The 18,002-nt window shown below is 37.5% G+C and overlaps 1 protein-coding gene across 5 annotated transcripts in view; it reads left to right on the forward strand.

Annotated features, from left to right (window-relative positions):
- Positions 1-18,002, forward strand: part of Alcam (activated leukocyte cell adhesion molecule) — a 179,202-nt gene that overhangs the window by 148,505 nt on the left and 12,695 nt on the right. For 3 of the 5 annotated variants that reach the window (XM_041672898.1, XM_041672897.1, XM_041672900.1), the window contains 8 exons: positions 487-614; positions 2,406-2,538; positions 6,991-7,103; positions 9,939-10,074; positions 10,174-10,307; positions 13,287-13,419; positions 15,203-15,241; positions 15,532-15,649. In XM_041672898.1, coding sequence (XP_041528832.1) covers positions 487-614; positions 2,406-2,538; positions 6,991-7,103; positions 9,939-10,074; positions 10,174-10,307; positions 13,287-13,419; positions 15,203-15,241; positions 15,532-15,649 — 934 coding nt within the window. The remainder of the gene's footprint in view (positions 1-486; positions 615-2,405; positions 2,539-6,990; positions 7,104-9,938; positions 10,075-10,173; positions 10,308-13,286; positions 13,420-15,202; positions 15,242-15,531; positions 15,650-18,002) is intronic. The other 2 variants (XM_041672899.1, XM_041672901.1) reach the window with 1 other exon arrangement.

An 18,002-nucleotide genomic window follows, 5' to 3' on the forward strand; every position in this document is an offset into this window, starting at 1 on the left:
AAAATACTACTGGTGCTGTTTAGCTCATGTCTCTTCATTTTACTTTTATTATTGTATAAGAAGGGTGTGATGGTATCCAGTAGCTTTAGTGGCTTTGCTACCCGATTTAGTCTTTCCAAGCTATAAGATTCATATAACACCATTCAATTTCCTTATAATGAAGTCACACGGTGAGATTGTTCTACTGGTCTTTTACACATAAAATAATTACAGTCATTGCCACCTCAGTTAAAGACATTTTGCTAAGAAGAAATTGATTTTCTTTTTTTTATGTAACACGGTTCTTTGTAGTTTGCTCTAACTAAGATTAGTACTTGGTATAGCAAGTGGCTATTAACTTCAATCCCTCTATAAAAAGATACATTTAAGTAATTACCATTACTAGCTTCTCGAGAAAATTGTGTATAATTTAGTCATTTACATTGTATGCACAGAGTAATTTGGTACTTGACAAAAATGGTTAACTTCTGCTTGTGATTCCTGCAGATCCTACAGAGCAGGTGACAATACAAGTGCTGCCACCAAAAACTGCCATCAAAGAAGGAGACAACATCACTCTTCAGTGCTTGGGCAATGGCAACCCGCCTCCTGAGGAGTTCATGTTTTACTTACCAGTAAGTGCTTAAGCGTTGGTTGAACTTGACGACTATCATTTTGTCCTATTGCCTGGCTTGTAACTGGCATCAACAATTGCATGTACTTGGGTAGCTAAAGTGAGAAGAATGGGTTATTCTTGGGAATAGAAAACACAAAACACCACCTGTAGAATTCCGTTGAAAGCTTTTGTAACCCCATCCCCTGTCCTTTCTTATTTTCCTTGATGTTTAGAGAGTTCAGATGTAAAGAGGAAAAAGAGGCAACCACAGGAAACCATAATTGCAGAGACTCAGGGTGTAATCATCCAAATAAGACACAAAATCTGCCCTTCAGAAGTAGATCACTGTAAAATCAAGACATGATTGCAAGTGGTCTAATGTGATTGAGGATCCATCCACTCGCAGGCTGTGCTGGATATGCTCAGATCTTTTAAAGCAAAGACAGTTTTGTTGTATAGTTTAGCTAGGTTGGTAGAATAATCCTGTGGACTCCTTATCACAGTACTTTTCATAGCTGGAAGTAATGGTCTGCATCCGGGATACTTTTGGAAATTTCTTTAAATATTTTCATTCATCGTGATTTGGAGCCTAACTGGAAAATAAGTGTTTTCACCACCTTCTTACTGAGGAAAGCTATATGCTACCAAATAGTGCATTTATTTAGTAAAAACTTAATAGTGGGATTACTATGAGTTCCCTCACAGCCTGACTGGTGGTATTTCACAGTATCACCCACTGCATTACTGAGAACATCTGTACAAGAAGCTTCTCATAAAAATAAATGTTGGCAGATAGCATTGTTTCTCCTATTAAATTTATATACTACCACTTTCTCATTTACAAATACAAGTTTTCAAACCAACTTTCTACTTTGACTATGGGGGATTTTAGAGCCAAACTCATGTTCTGTCTTTAGAAATTGTTGATTGTCTTGGTTGCTGTTAGCATATACTCCTGCCCTCTCTATATTTGCTCTCCTCTGATTGATTCCTTTTTTTGTTCATCTTCCTCCTTAATGCTCTTTCTCTTTTGCTGCTTTTCATTCTTCTCTCTGCTTCCTTCATTTCTATCTATCATTGTTATTTGGATAAATGACTGGCTTTCCCATCTGCTTGTTTGCTTTCTCTCTGTCCCCATCCTCTTTGCTTATCTCCCCTCTTCTCTTCTTCCCTTTTTTTCTCTTCCACTTTTCTTCCTCTCTCTCTCTTGTTCTCTATCTTTCTTTGCCTATTTCTGTCTCTGTCTACCTGTCTCTCTCTGTCACTGTCTGCCTCTCTCTCTCGCTCTCTCTCTCTCTCTCTCTGAATGAAACTAATAGCCATGCACATGCCAGGCAAGCTCCCTGCCACGACGTTACCTCTCCATTCTTCCGTTCATTGAGACAGTCTCACTATATAGCTTAGTCTCTCCTCAAACTTGCAATCCTGCCCCCAACACCTGAATGCTGCAAGTTAAGGTGTATATCCCAAGACCCAGTTCGTGTTTTTCTTTAGAATTTCTCAAATATATTTATTGGTGTATATATAGGGGGAAATGGGTATATAAAAACACTGCTTTAAAATTCATACTCAAGCTTTGCTCAAAAAAAAAATAAATATCAATAATATAAAATATTCCTTCAAAATTTTGTGCCAAGCTATTAATTGTTTCTCAGATGTTTGTAGAACAAATTTTAATCATTTTTGTCTAATCAAAAAGTTTGGTCACTTTTTTCTCATATCTGAAAAAATTGTACCTTCCGTAAGAATTATAATCGTTCTTATTGTTGCTACCAAGTGTAACCTTCTGACATTTTGCCTCCATCCAAAGGGACAGCCTGAGGGAATAAGAAGCTCAAATACTTACACACTGACAGATGTGAGGCGCAATGCCACAGGAGACTACAAATGCTCGCTCATCGACCAGAAAAGCATGATTGCTTCAACAGCCATCACAGTTCACTGTAAGTCACCTCCTCAGGACACACTGCACCTCAAAGGCATCGAATAATATTACCTAGCTAACTTTTCTAAGTGCAGACTTATATTTCTTAATCAGTTTGGTTTCCGTTCACTCTGTTAAAAGTATCAGAAAAGCTCAGCTTTCATGCAGGTTACCACTGTGACACTGAATCCTTGTGTGAGTCTGGGAACTGCAAAGTTGTCGGTGGTGAAATCCTTTTTCTAAATGCCTCAGTTTGTTGTAGTACTAAGTAATTTGGATATGATCGTTAAATAACTAATTATATACTGAAATATATGTACACTGAATATATAAATATATACGTATAATATGCATAATTTATTTCATGCAGTTCTGGAGGTGGAACCCAGGGTTTTGTACATGCTAAGTAAGCATTCTGCTACTGAGTTATACCCCTAAGCTCTCTTTAGATATTCTTGATATTAACAAGATTTTCATTTTACCAGGAAGAATGTAGATTATATATCTCATTTTTAAATTACCGAATAATATTAGCACTCAGATCCAGGCAACACAAAGTTACTACATATTCAGCACTGGGAGATGAAGTAGAGGTGACTAAGAGCTAAAGCGTAATAAATTGTTGGAAAGTTAACCTCTTCAAAAATCACCTTGAGTGACACCTTTTATTAAATTTTAATCTACTTGGAGGACTCCAGAGGCTACAAAATTATATTTAGTCCCAAAGAATGCTATAGGGAAAAAGATCCATTAAGAACAGCCTAGTGGAGGGCTGGAAGATGGCTTAGTGGTTAAGAGCACTTCTTGTTCTTGCGGATAACCCAGATTCAGTTCCCTTGCACTCAGATGGAGGTTCACAAGTATTTGTAACTCCAGTACTGAGGTCCCAATGCCCTCTTCTAATCTCAGACGTTACCAGTCACACACATGTCTAACATACATACATGCAAGCAAGGATCTCATCCACACAAAATAATGAAATAAAGAAATCTTCAAAAAATGAAAAGACCAGCCATGAAACTTGAGTGACTTCTTTTTTTTATAAATCACAAAAGTTGATATTGCTAAAATATTAGATGCTTCTTAAAAGTAATGATTTATTTTTTTTATTGACACTGCCACATGGTAAGAATAAAACTTCTACATATTTTTAGAATAACAGCGCCTCTTGTTTAGGAATGTGTGAAAGGCTGAATGAACTTTTCACCCAACAATGTAATGAGAAAGATTTCTCCTAGAAATGATCTGCCATAGTCCTACAGAGCACCAGGTGACTTGGCTTTGTTTTGTATTGTAAATGAGATTTGGCAGTAGTGAAGACAGGGTACTGAAGAGCACCAGAGAGAATGGCCTGGAGTCTAGTATAGGGTTTTCTGCAGCACAGGGATTTTGAGGAACTCGAAACATCTGTAAGCTTTAAGCACGAAAACTAGGCTCTCCATCTGACCACATTCCCTGAATGCAAACACCAAGAATTTGTCAAAAAGCATCACTAGAGAACAATGTGGAGGACCTGGAGCTCACAAACAGTCAGAATGGAATTTGCTTAGACAGAGGAAAGGAAGAAAACAAAGTCAAAAAACTTTAAAGGAAACTGCTCTAAGCCCATGCTGCGGTGTCCTCAATTTACAATGTTTGGAAAACATACAGGTAAGAAACTGAAGCTAGGAGGGAGACACAGGAGGGCTCAACAGGGAATAATACAACCATATGGTGGCTTTTGATGCCTGAGGAGTCCTGGTGGTAACAGTGAAGTACTGAAAACTGTTCACAGCCAAGACCTTTCTTTGTTTCTCTGTCCTCATGCTCAGAACAATGGTGCTGTTTTTCCCCTCTCTGTGGGCCAGTCACTCATGTGACCATTTATCTAACCCTGTTCTATGATGGAAATTAAAGGAACACAGCCTACAAATACAATAACCGTGAAGAGTCATTTGATATCCCTGTCAATCATACTTTGAGACTAGTTTTTGATATTCCAGTTCCTTAGACTTGTGCTTATGGTTGAGAGATGTTAGGTGCACAGACACACAAAATCTTTAGAGGGGAGAGCTGTTCTGTGTATGGCATGTAGAATAGGCAGGGAGGGCTGGACTACAGACTACAAGGATGAAGACATGTTGGCAGCCACATCATATCTCAATGATACTTTATAACAGGAAGGAAACTCAAACAAAGTATGAGGAAGGGTAATTGAATTTGGTGCATTTTATTATTCTAACGCATTCTTGTTTTCATAGCTAGACTGGAACATTGGTCTCAAGGTCTGAGCATCTCCTTAAGGGCTAAAGAATGATTATACTCATCATTATGTTATTCTACAGGATATTCTAAATGAAAATTATATTTTGCCCTTTTATCTTTGGCTCCTTGTTTCACAAAGGTGGGATTTGTTTCCCTTTCAAAAACAATTAAGCAAAATGTTGGTGGAGAAGCAAGATCCATATATGCACAGGGATGCAGACCAGACCTCACAATGACACCATATTCCAACAGCCCTGAGTTACTGTTAAAAACAGTGGCTCTTCCTCTGCCAAATCTGAAAGAGATGATTCATTGGAGCCTTCAAAGTCAATTTTATCCTGTAAAATCATATGTCTTCTCAATGACAACCTCTTGACTCTAGTAACAAGGGCTCCCAAGTTTCCCTTCCTTTAATTTTCATACAAACATAATTCACCCTAACATTCTAATGAAACCACTTTTCTACAAGACGGCACAGCTATTAACATTAGCGTAAAGTAGAAAACATATGATTCCATCACTCATTTAGTAACCATGTCAAAGAGTCTTGATATGCCAGGCCCTGGAGATAGGCCAGAGGAAATCAAGGCATGGTCATCACTCTCATGATGTGTACTACTTCATAGCAAAGACAACCACTAGAAATGGCATTGTTGGGCTTGAGAAAATACCTGAGTCAGTACATTGCCTAATCATGAGGACTTGAGTTCTAGTCTCCAGCAATCAAATAAAAAGGCATCTCTAGGTAGAAGTCTGCAACCCAAGAAATGGGGAGGGAATATAGGCTGGGGAGATAGAGACCGCCAGATCTCTGGAACTCTTTGGCCCCCCAGTGTAGGCAAATTGATGATTTTCAGGTTCATGATTAAAGACTATCTTTAAAAATAAAAATGGAGAAATATAGGAAGACAGCTGACATTGACATCTGTCCTCTATATATACCTGCATCTAAGTACATAATACCCATATGCACATGTACACACACACCAACAAGTTATTACCACATCCACACATCATACATATTCCTTTTAAAGAATGACACAGAAAATGATTGGCAAACTGTAATGAAACCATAAAAGAGAGACAAAATGCACAAAAAAAAAATTCTGGTCTAAACTTAACTCTATAGTTAGATATAAATTGTATGTATAAGTTACAAACATCAGTACTAAATTACTCAACACTAAGCAGCCCGATGAGCTATCTCACCTTTTGGGTTTTGTCCACATGGAAAGGATTATGCTGTGTCCTCACCTACCAAAGCACTTTGTTATCAAGGAGACTACAACAGTGTCTTGTACAAAGATTCTCTTCTTTGAAACAAGTTTGATTCAGTTCTCTTTACTCCTGCAAGTGTTTGCTTATGCTATGACTTAGTAGTAGTTCAACAGGTAATTAAGAGACCTGAGTGTTTAATAGATTTGTTACTAGGTTCTGACTTCATAACTAATGCCCTGAAGTGGAGTGTGTAGTACCGCTGACCTATTGTGTTGTCAAGTCATCATCGTGTATGGATCTTCCATTGGTGCCTAGAGCATAGGAGCTGTAGGACAGTATATGTTCAAGTGAATTGAATTTTCTTCCTACAAATAATATTATAAGTTTTATATTTAAGAAACCATTTTTCAACTGAAAGGCTTTACATCCTTAGACATGCTTATTGTGTGCATTTGTAAGATTATCTGTTGAAAGGGTACCTAATAATAGGTCTTATTCAAAATTTCAACTGCATGGAAAATGGAATCGCAATTCAAAAATAATTCAACTATTTGTCAGTTTTCTCTGAGAAACATTTGCACTATCTCATAGTTTTCCCATTTATCACCTGCTGTCTAAATATATGTGATTTTCTACTGCAACGCCTTATCAACTGCTTTTTGTGTTTACCTACTCATTCTTCTTTCCTTCCTAAAGTGAGCTGATTTTTTTCTTAAGGTGATAAGTTCCACCAGAAATATTTACGTGCACCCCAAACATCAATTATGTTAACTAAAAATTAGTGCTTATTCAGTCCAGTCGTCCATGTGTTTGTCCAAGTTGGCATCCATGCTGGCTTGTAAGGCTAAGCAGAATCTTCTGCAGTCCAGTCCAGTTGTCTTACACATTTAAGTCAGTTCTGATATTCAAGTATGCTAGAAGAAAAAATGATTTTTATTCCTATGTTTACTATCTTGCCTTCTTGTAGTTTTCAATTCAAGCAGGTTTTTTTTTTTTCCCTGTCTCGCAGATTTGGATTTATCCTTAAACCCAAGTGGGGAAGTGACCAAGCAGATCGGGGATGCTCTGCCTGTGTCATGCACTATATCTGCCAGTAGGAATGCGACCGTGGTGTGGATGAAAGTGAGTCCAGATCTTTGCTGCTGCCCTGCTGCTTAGGATGGGTTCTTTTTAGCACTCTTTGTATTTTGCTTTACGTTCTAGTGTGCATGTTTATGCTTGGCTTGTATGCTCACATCTAGGTGCTATTTCACACCTCTCCTCTCTAGTGTTTGTCAAACCACAGTAAATGATAGAGGCACTCAGCTTCACTGTGGCATTGCTAATGGATGGGTTGGAGCTTAGCTTGGTGTGTTGCTTTATGATTATATAATGAAGAGCGATCCACCATGCATGCGCACACACAAGCACATGCAATTATGTACTTTAAGGATGAACCTTTTATAGTACATTTTAACTGCCAATATTTTGACATCCTGCCGGGTAGCATCTCTGTGAAAAAATGCAGCCCGTTTATTACTTTTCCAATCATTTATATTAAAATCCAGGCAGATAAATCAGAAAATTTACACGTGAGAGTAGAGGCTCAAGTTCAGGCTTTCTGGAGCATGACTATTGTGCTGCGGTTACACCATTCTTGCCTCCCCTTTGGTGCTGAGAAAACTTCAATCTCTGAAAGCAGGTCCTTCTGAATGATGAGCTCTGTGATACTAAGTGGCCCTTTCACCTCTAGACCTTAGGAAGCAATTAGAACACACTATGATCTTTCTTGGGATTTCTTTTGTGAGCTCATGTCGTCATGTAACTCTAAATCAAAGACTGTGACTTGGGGCCCAGCCATTTCTACATTTGTCGAGTGGGAAAGGAGGATGTATAATTGGTGCTTTGAGTCAAGCTTGTCCTTAAAGCAGAAGTCTATGTCCATAATACCACTGTTTACAACTTTGGCTAGTGTTCCCCAACACTCATCGTCAGCATGGACAAGGTTATGAGAAAATAAATATCCACATAATTTTAAACAGGGGTTAAGATTATCTTATAATAATCATGCTGATGTGGGATTTTCCTCAGTATGCTGTGAATATGTTTTATTAATATTAGTTAATTAGTAAACGTCTTTTGGGCAATGGCTTATCATAGAAAAGACAGGCATGAAATCAGAACAGAGATAGAGAAAGAGGGAATAGGTGGAGTCAGAGAAACACCATGTTGCTGCTGAAGGAGGACACGCCAGAACTGTACCCGGTAAGCCACAGCCTCATGGCGAGACACAAAATAATAAAAATAACTTAATTTAAGATGTAAGAGCTAGCCAAGAGTACGCTAGAGTCATTAGCCAAACAGTGTTGTAATTAATATAGTTTCTGTGTGATTATTTGTGTCTAAGCAGTCAAAAATGAAAGAGCAGTCTCCACCTACATCATGAAGGCATATTCTTACTAGAACTTCTTCTTGACAAAATATTATTATATTGTTATCTTAATGCTAGATTCTCTTCTTCCCTCCCTCTTTCCCTCCTCCTCCTCCTCCTCTTCCTTCTTCTTCCCCCCCCTCTCCCCTTCCCCTCCAGTCTCCTGGTCTCCCCTCTCCTCTCTCTGAAAAAGTGTCTCACTCACTGACCTCAAACTAGCTGTGTAAACCCAGCTGGGCTCCGACTTCTGTTTGGTGGGATTAAAGGCATGCACCTCCACACCCAGGAGTCTCTCATTCTTAGAACAGTTCCTTTCACTTTCTCTTAGGCCCAATCTTTTCACCGTCTGTTCTTCTCTTCGATAATTACACCACCACTCCTTATCATCCTTAGGGAACATGTACTATTTATAGTGCTTAATGGTCACAAAGCTAGATAACTAACAAGCAAGTAGAATAGTCAATGAATTTGAGAACTAAGTCAACTACTTTAAACATAAAATGCAGTTACTCCTATTGGTTGAACCTTAATGTCATTATTGCTCAGCAACATTCTTACTCAACATTAGTTGACAGGAAATTGAGCAGAAAAAAAAAATTCTAGTGTACAAAACCCTATAATCTTAGAATTTTGTCTTATTATCTGTTTTTAAACTTAAATTCCCAAAAATATAATTATCTTTTGATGTCCAGTAACTTTTTAAAAAATTAAACGTTTTTCTTTTTAAAAATTAGAACAGTTGTCTCAAAAAAACAAAAGAAAGGAAAAGTAAGAAGCATAAAAAGGTTCTGCTACTGAATTTTTCCATAATTTTTATCATTTTATAATGAAACACCAGTGTTGATAGCCATTCAGATCAGATAAGTCTTGGGCATTTATGACTAGCCCTGTTTAGATTCCGTGAATGGCTTATGAAACAGTCCTAACAGTAAGTAGGGACTGACATTTGAGACGTTTCTCAATATAAACCCATTGCACTATTGATATAGTTACATCCTTCAAACAATTAAGTAAGGTAAGAGTAAGAGCCCATTTCCCCATATACTTATGGATATATTAGGGTGTGTGTGTGGGGGGGGGGGCTGGAGAGATAGCTTAGTGAGTAAGAACTCAATCCCTTTATTCAGTGCATAAGGATCTTGTGGTAATCCCCAGCACCCACCAGATATTACTGTGTGTCTGAAACCATAGCATTGGGGTTCAGAGACAGACTGATTCCTTTAGCTCCTGAGTCAGCCATCCCAGCTGAAAATGCAAGCTTCTAGTTCAGTGAAAGACCCCATCCCAACTCAATAAGACAGATGACACTAGAGCAGGACAAGAGATGACCTGCTTTGATCCTCATACACTCATACACAGGTGTAGTCATCCGTACATCCAGGTACACGTACCACAGATTTATACCGCATTCGTGCACACACACACACATACACACACACACACACACACACACACACACACACACACACGTCACTCACAGTGACTAAAAATAAAAATAAATAGAAACAGAAGCTGTGCCCTCTGTAGTAATGCACTCTGTGTTACAGGATAATATCAGGCTTCGATCAAGCCCATCATTTTCTAGCCTTCATTATCAGGATGCCGGGAACTACGTCTGTGAAACGGCTCTTCAGGAGGTTGAAGGGCTGAAGAAAAGGGAATCACTGACACTCATTGTAGAAGGTAATGAACTGAATCAGCAGCAATTTTTTTCTTTAAGAATTTGATATTTATCTCTTTTAATATTTCAATTGTAACGTCTCAATTGTAACAATATTTTAGGAAAACCTCAAATCAAAATGACAAAGAAAACTGACCCCAGTGGCCTGTCTAAAACCATAATTTGCCATGTGGAAGGGTTTCCGAAACCAGCTATCCAGTGGACCATTACTGGCAGTGGAAGCGTCATAAACCAAGCAAGTATTTTTCTTCCTCAGTGCTACCCCTGGTCCCAAGCTGAGTTTTATTTAGGTAACTGAAGTGTAGGCTGGTTTGGTTACCATATGAAATATGCAACATATGCTCAGAGCAAGTGCTTGCTGACATCTTAATCTTCTCTGAAGGAGAGCGTGCATCAAAGAACACATTTAAATCCCAGGTCCATGGATTTAATCCCCAAAACACTAAGTTGTGGTATCTGCTTTTAAAAGAATTAAAACTGGATGCTTCTCCATGGCCATTAATTCCTGAGGAACGGATAATTAAATCATTAAGGTATATACTTTTCTGCGCCATAAAATGTACAAGAGCCGCCATTACTTTGCCTGTTTACATGTGTTTAAAGGATATAGCTTATTGAATCTGGACTCCCGGGGTAGTGACCCACATAGTCACTGCTTGGACATACATGGTCCAGTTTGCTGATTAGAGGGCTAGGACCGGAACAAGAATAGCCAAATGTAATATCTAGGTTGTACACGATGTTAATCTACATGTAATATCTGTAGCCTTTGTAAGATACTCCATTAGCCATAAAGATTTTCAACTTACAAATGCTGTGAATATTTTCTTCTTAATACAAAGTCAGACACAGAAAAAGAGAGACAATAAGACAGAGAGAACAAACCAGCCTATTAAAGGGTACAGGGCTTTAATTCCATTAATTAATCTTTTTGGTGCTACTATAACGTTAAATTTTCTCTGTAGCGGTTCTCATGTCTGCTTAGATCATTAGAGCCGGTTAAAGAGCTACAGGACATGGACTCTCCATTTCAGGTTTCCGCAGACACATAGCAAAAAGATGCAAATGAATTTTAAGCTGAAAACTCCACATTTCCCCTGTGGAGAAGCAGGCCACTGGTTCAGCTCATATAATATCATTTGCTAAGCATGGTGGATCTGGGCTCTTGTCTATGAGTCATACAGATATATTTGCATTTGCTCAAGAGCAGAGAACCCTCAGAGTTGTCACGCTTGAAGCCAATGATTCCTGACTGGATTAAACACATTTTGAGACATGCAAGTAAAAAGTCCATTCCTGGGAGGGCAGGGAAACAAGGAGACCATCACATCTGAGAAGATGCATGCTTCTCTATTCGGAATAAAGACCCGAATTGCTGACAATGTGAAGAAGTACTTTATAGAATCGGATGCTAAAAGTAACATGCTCAAAGAATATAAATGTTTCCTCCCTGCTCTGCTGTTTTTCCCTCTTATTCAGCTAAGTGCCATTGAAAAAGAGCCTGTAGGTATGAGTAATGCTGATGTGGAAAGTAGACAGAAGAAGAAAAAAGCGCACATGAATCTCATGCATAGATGAATATAATAATGTAAAAGGCCATGCTAGAAGGAAGCGAGTAAATTTTTTTAGAGACTGAAGTAGCAAGCACAAAAACTTGGGGAGAACAGCAGGTACATGTACCACAAGGATAGAAACAATCATGCCATTTTTCATTGTCACAGAGAAGGACTTTCATCTGGCCTCAGAGATGATATGGTATTTTTCTTGTTCTAGGTCTGAGATGATCCATCCATAATATTGTATTTGCTCCCCCCTCCAAAGCATGATGAACCTACCAGTGTACAACAAGGAGGTAGCTCCCAGGAAACAGAGACTATTGCATACCTACCCTATAGACAGTTACAGTATAGTTAAGAATAAAACCAGGGGAGGAAAATATAGGCCACAATTCAAGTTAGTGACCAGGAAAATATTGAATGCATGCTGGCTTGATTTGTGCTGTCTTTGTGTCTAATCCCAAGAATGAACCTACTACATTCTTTATTTTTTTTTAATTTTCAAATAGTTTTTTTTAAAGATTTTTTGCTAGGCAATATGTATATTTTTTATGTTTTCCCTATTTTTATTGAAAATAAATTTTTCATACCATATATTCTGAATATAGTTCTACAGCTTCCCCTCCTCCAACTCTCCTTGATTCTCCCTACCTCCACTTCCACCACATCTATACCCTTTCTTTTTATCTCTCATTCCAAAGCAAGCAGACATCTAAAAATAACAGGGAAATAAATTAAGATAAAATAAAACAAACAAACTGGAACATGAACAAACAAATAAAATAAAGAGCATAAAAACTACCTAAATGCATAGGCATAAGTTCTCACTGCAGAGATCCCATAAAAACACAACATCAGAAACCATAATATGTGCCCCCAAACAAAATAGCCTGCATAGTTTTTTTTAACAAACCTCCAAAAAATGGGGTACTGATCTAAACAGAGAATTCTCAAAAGATGAAACACAAATAACTAAGAAACACTGCTACTGCGTTGTTTCTTACGTTTGAAGGTCACACATCCAGAGATGCCCCCATCTGTGTCTCAGGACCATCAAATGCATTTTAATTAATCCTTAAGTCACCACTAAAGGATCTACTTTTTTTTAAATTTAGTACAGGGAAGTTCTGAGAGAAACGATGTTTTTATTTACCCATAAACAATTATTATATTCCTTGAGCTTTGATAAAAGATTTAAGGTAAGAGAATAAATACCCATTTTGCAAAGAATTAAGATAATAGAATAGATGTTTACAGCAAAAAAAGCCCATTGACCGTATCCACAAATAATTAAATGCTAATATTCCCTGAAAGGAAGCTAGTAATTATAATGACTAATAACATGCTTTGAAACAAGTATCATGGGAAAAGCTTAACTGACACTGAGTATCTATCAAAAAAGAAAAGTTTGATGGATGTGTTGAAATTCCAAGAGAATATTAGACAGACAGCTCCCATTATTGCTTTACTAATCTCTTTTCTGCCTGCCGTAACCATAAAGCAGTAGAGGACCTGGATGGTCCTTATCTGTAGTTTCCCCATATCCCTAAAGCACAGACAGTAGGACAGCACACCTTCCCTGAGTCATCTACCACTGTTCTGTCCCAGACTTGTAAAATGCTTTTCCATTTCTAAACTCATCTTCCTTCTTCTTCCAGACAGAGGAGTCTCCTTATATCAATGGCAGGTATTATAGTAAAATTATCATTTCCCCCGAGGAGAATGTTACACTAACTTGCACAGCAGAAAACCAACTGGAGAGAACAGTAAACTCCCTGAATGTCTCTGCGAGTGAGTATTTCATTTCTGGCATTAAAACCGTAAGAAAATTTGAAGTTATTCTTCATTAGCTTTACATCTTCAGTCCCATCTCCCTGTACTGCATCATGGTAAGTCTCATACATTTGTTTTGCATTTGCTATCATCGCCATAAGGTTACTTTTCTTTTTTTCCTGGTTTCCATTCTACTACCCTTGTTTTCACAGTTTATTTCATATATTAAGACTCGGACCTTTTCCCCTAACACAGGAATCCCTCCAAATGCAAAGGAGAATAAGCAATGGGCGGCTCATATCTAATCCATGCTGTGGATACAAAGTCAGATAGTTCAATGATTAATTTTAGGCACTTTTGTAAATGACACATTAGATAAATTTTTAATTCTGCTATTACTTTGCATTACAATTTATTGTATTTTTATCCTACCCTTACTTTATACAGAAATGCCATAAATTTAACCAATTAACAAATCAGTAGGGTAAAAAAAAAGACATGAGAATTAATGAACTCAGCTTGGAAAAGTTTCCCTTCTCTCATCAGTTTTGAATCATAATGGAAATAAATGAAATTATCTTAGATAAAACTGAAGAATCTGTCAGTATTGAAATCCTAGTATATGTATTTTTGAGGGAGAAGAACATTTTGAAAAATATGATTTATTGGAAAATTAGAAGCCATTTTCATTTCTGTTACTATTCCTGTTGTTGTTACTATGGCAACCCTAAATCAGTACTGGCCGAGAGTAAAGTTCACTTTTAGACAGGATGTTAGCTGACCTGCTGCCAAATGTTTTTTCGTGATCAGTTGGAATCCTTGCATTAGTATGTTATGAATACAATAAATAGGAATTTGTAGGACAAAACAATTTCAAAAGATAATGGCCCCCAACAGATGGACTAGTATATAAAGGCCCAGTGGGCTAGCTGTAGAGCAAAAGTAAACAAAATTAAAATGCAGTCATTGACTTCTCACAGTGCAATTCTGTGAGTATTGATTTGTACTATCTAGAGAGAACTTATCCTTTTGCGTTTTTTAACTAAAAAGATATTTTTATCACTAACCTGTTGAAAGAGAGGCTTCAGCTTTTTCTCAGTATTTGAAACAATCACTTCAAACTTTGTACTCCCTGAGTACTTAAGACCCTGAATTTTCTCTAACATCATAGGGAATTCTGATGCAGACTCAGGCACACAAGAATATTTGTGTAATTTAATGATAATCCACAAGAGCACTGAGTTTTAACTGTACTAAGATCATAGCACAGTCAGAAACTTGCAAGTCTAGCAAACATCACATAGGGTAGTGTGCTGTGTAATGTCTTGAGCACCCCACTTATAACCTCCACCCCAACTCCTTCTTTGAGAACCTAGTTAATAGTAGTGTCCTTGATCCTAGAAAATGAAAATGAATTCTCCTAAGCAGGGGCAGAAGAGTTGAGAAACACAACATTGTAGACTTCATAGGGGCCAACTTGTTTCTCCTAAAAAGAAGTTCTAGTGAAAGATATAGACAGTAGGAAATTAATATAGATTTTAGATAAATATCATAACTTGTTGGTTGTAAATTTTCTCCAATAGATTCAAACATTTGCAATTTAACTACTTTCCTTAAAACAAGATTAATTCCCTTGTAGGGATGTTCTTGCTCTATCCAGTGTGGTTTTCCTTTTCTTTACCCTTAGTTGTAGAATAGCTGTTTTAACTAAGTATTATTACATCATACTATAATGGTAAAGGTGGCTTTCACTTATCAACAAATTTTGTTTTTAATTTCATATTAACATTTTTCATTTCAGTAAGTATTCCAGAACACGATGAGGCAGACGATATAAGTGGTAGGTACTATACTGCAGACTCAACTCTCCTTCCTTGACTATCAGCTCAAGATCTATGAAGTGTCCCTGTATAAGTGATTTTCTTAGCTGTCCAAATTTGACTTGAATTACAATATCAAATGAGACAAGATAGTCAAAGTTCTAAACTTTTCACCCTTTAAAATCACCAGTTTGCATGTAAATCATGATAGTGAGCCTTAGTCCTCATTAATAAGTTAGAACGACACCAACTTCATTTCAAACTCTTTAGCACTGGCTGTAATTGCACGGATTTTTCTTCTTTCTTGTAGATGAGAACAGAGAAAAGGTGAATGACCAGGCAAAACTAATTGTGGGAATTGTAGTTGGTCTCCTACTCGCTGCGCTCGTGGCTGGTGTTGTCTATTGGCTATACATGAAGAAATCCAAGTAAGTTGCACAAAGGGGTTCTTGGTCTTCACTGCCTCCAACTTGGATAACTCCAACGTGCTGATTGTGCTTACCCCCATTATGGGTGTCATTTCTATAATAATACAGATACAGCCTCCAATTGGGCATACCATGCTTTGTTTTACTTTGCAGTGACTATAGGACTAACATCAGGGGTGTGGCCTGAGATGTGCTTGTGTCTCCTTATCTTTCTTAGTCAGCATTCTGAATGCCGCTACTTTTGCTAGTGTCATTGCTTTCTGCATGGGTAGGTTTGTTTCTTAAGCACACACTGCCTAAATGAAAAACATCCTAAACTTTTTGTTTGAAGTTGATGGAGATTAGTTAAAAAGAAGTTACATATGTCAGGGATTGTGAATGACTGTGAATGTCTGAACTGACCAGAAAGTAACTCCACTGGTACGAGGCTGCCTCCCTCTATTCCAATTGAATAACTTTATTCCACGTAAAGACCTAATTAAGATGGGAAAACATCATTACGTTGGCCTTAATGAAAACACTGATTAGACAGAATACTACAAATGCATTTAAGACACTTTAGATAAGTTTAAATTAAAAATGATTGAAATCATAAGGTACACTGTGGAAGATAGACCTTAAAGATCTTCTGACAGTGATTTTACCAAATATCTGGTTAAGCTGATGAAAACGATCAGTAAGTAGATGTCAGCCACTCCGTATTAGTCAAGATTCAAATGCACATAATTTCTATAAGATCTACACATCCTCCACATCAGGCTGATGGCACTCCATATGAGTTCGCAGTGTCTACATTGCCAGCAAAAGGGGACATGGAGTCCCATATTTTGCATGTTTTGAAAGGCTTTAAAATAATATCTTATAAGCGAATAACTGTTTTTATGACAGAATATCTATAGCTGGTACCAACCTGTAACATAATTTTAGGCTTTCACTATGTCTGAGTTAATCCCTCTAAAAATTCAAAAACTATATCTTATGAAGAGAGAGAGTTAAAAGATAAGTGAGCTCAAACCTAAAATCTTAATTTCATCCTATAAACATGTCCATTTCAATCTGAGTGGGGTTTCCTGGCAGGGAGGCATGGCTGGAAAATGTGAATGTAACAAAGAATGATAACCATACATTGATTGCTCACAATACGTCTATAAAGTAGACACCAGTGTTATTCATATTTTAACTATGAAAGAGACTTTCTTGTGATGACTAATTATAGTGGGCAGAATTATTTGTCTTACAGGAATGATAAGGCCTTACCATATCTCATGATGCTTTGTGGCTTTTTTCCGTAAAGATTTTTCCTATTGTGTTTGTGACTGATATGCATGACGTCCATTCCCATATGGAGCCATGGTCACTCCTCTTTATACAGTTAAATAAATTTCAAGCCCTAAGAGAACTCTTAATATTTTAGTCATGTTAATGGCCAATGTCTCATCAGACATCAAATGTCCTCTGAATAAAAGTGTGTCTGTGTGTTATGTGAACTGTTACGTGTAGCAACCAAAAAAACTCAAATCACAGATAAATAAATGCTGGACACTTTGTTTAACAATGTGATTAGGTTAGACCTCAAACATTCCCTTTAAAGTCTGTCATTAAATTAAAGGCCAGTCCTAACGTGTGACTGCTACTTATTTGAAAAATGTGCCAGATTTGATAGACTTAATACTACTGGTAATCAATGTAATAAACTGCAGCTCTCATCATTTCAATATAACAGACTCTTAGGAAGAATGTGTGGGTTGCTTCAGATTTCTAAGTGCCCTTAATCCCTTCCCGAACCTCTTGAATAAGCTGACTTTTGTGCACTATGAGTGAGTGTTAACCCCTTAAGCCACTGACAGAGGAAGTGCAGACTCATCATTTCAGTTCAGAATCCCCAAGACCAATTTTTGCAATAAAGTTAGCAAAGCAATGGAGTTTTAACAACACTGGAGAGATGGTCTTTGAATTAGTTATGGGAAATGTCATTGGGAAAATAAGAGAATAGGGGTTTTTTTCTTATTTCAAAGTAGAATTGAAGAGTATGTTCATTTGTATACTTAGTGTTTTCTCATATTCCATATAAATTCAGATATATTTGTTACTTCATCAGAACTACTTTTCAATTAAGAGTCCACATGTGACTTTACTGTAATAATAAGGGTGGCGGGGCTGCGTCCCCAGCACCCCGGCCGCCTGCTCAGCTAGCTTATGCTCCGAAATAACAACACACAAACTGTTTTCATTTAAGCACTGCTTGGCCCTTTCTCTTCTAGGCTCTTTCTCACATATTAATTTAGCCCATTTCTAATCATCTGTGTTGCGCCCCTAGGTGCGCTTACCGGGAAGATTCTAGCCTATGTCCATC

This window comes from Microtus oregoni, unplaced genomic scaffold, assembly GCF_018167655.1.
Source record: "Microtus oregoni isolate MIOR12 unplaced genomic scaffold, Mior012 000023F_ref0000262, whole genome shotgun sequence".
NCBI lineage: Eukaryota > Metazoa > Chordata > Mammalia > Rodentia > Cricetidae > Microtus > Microtus oregoni.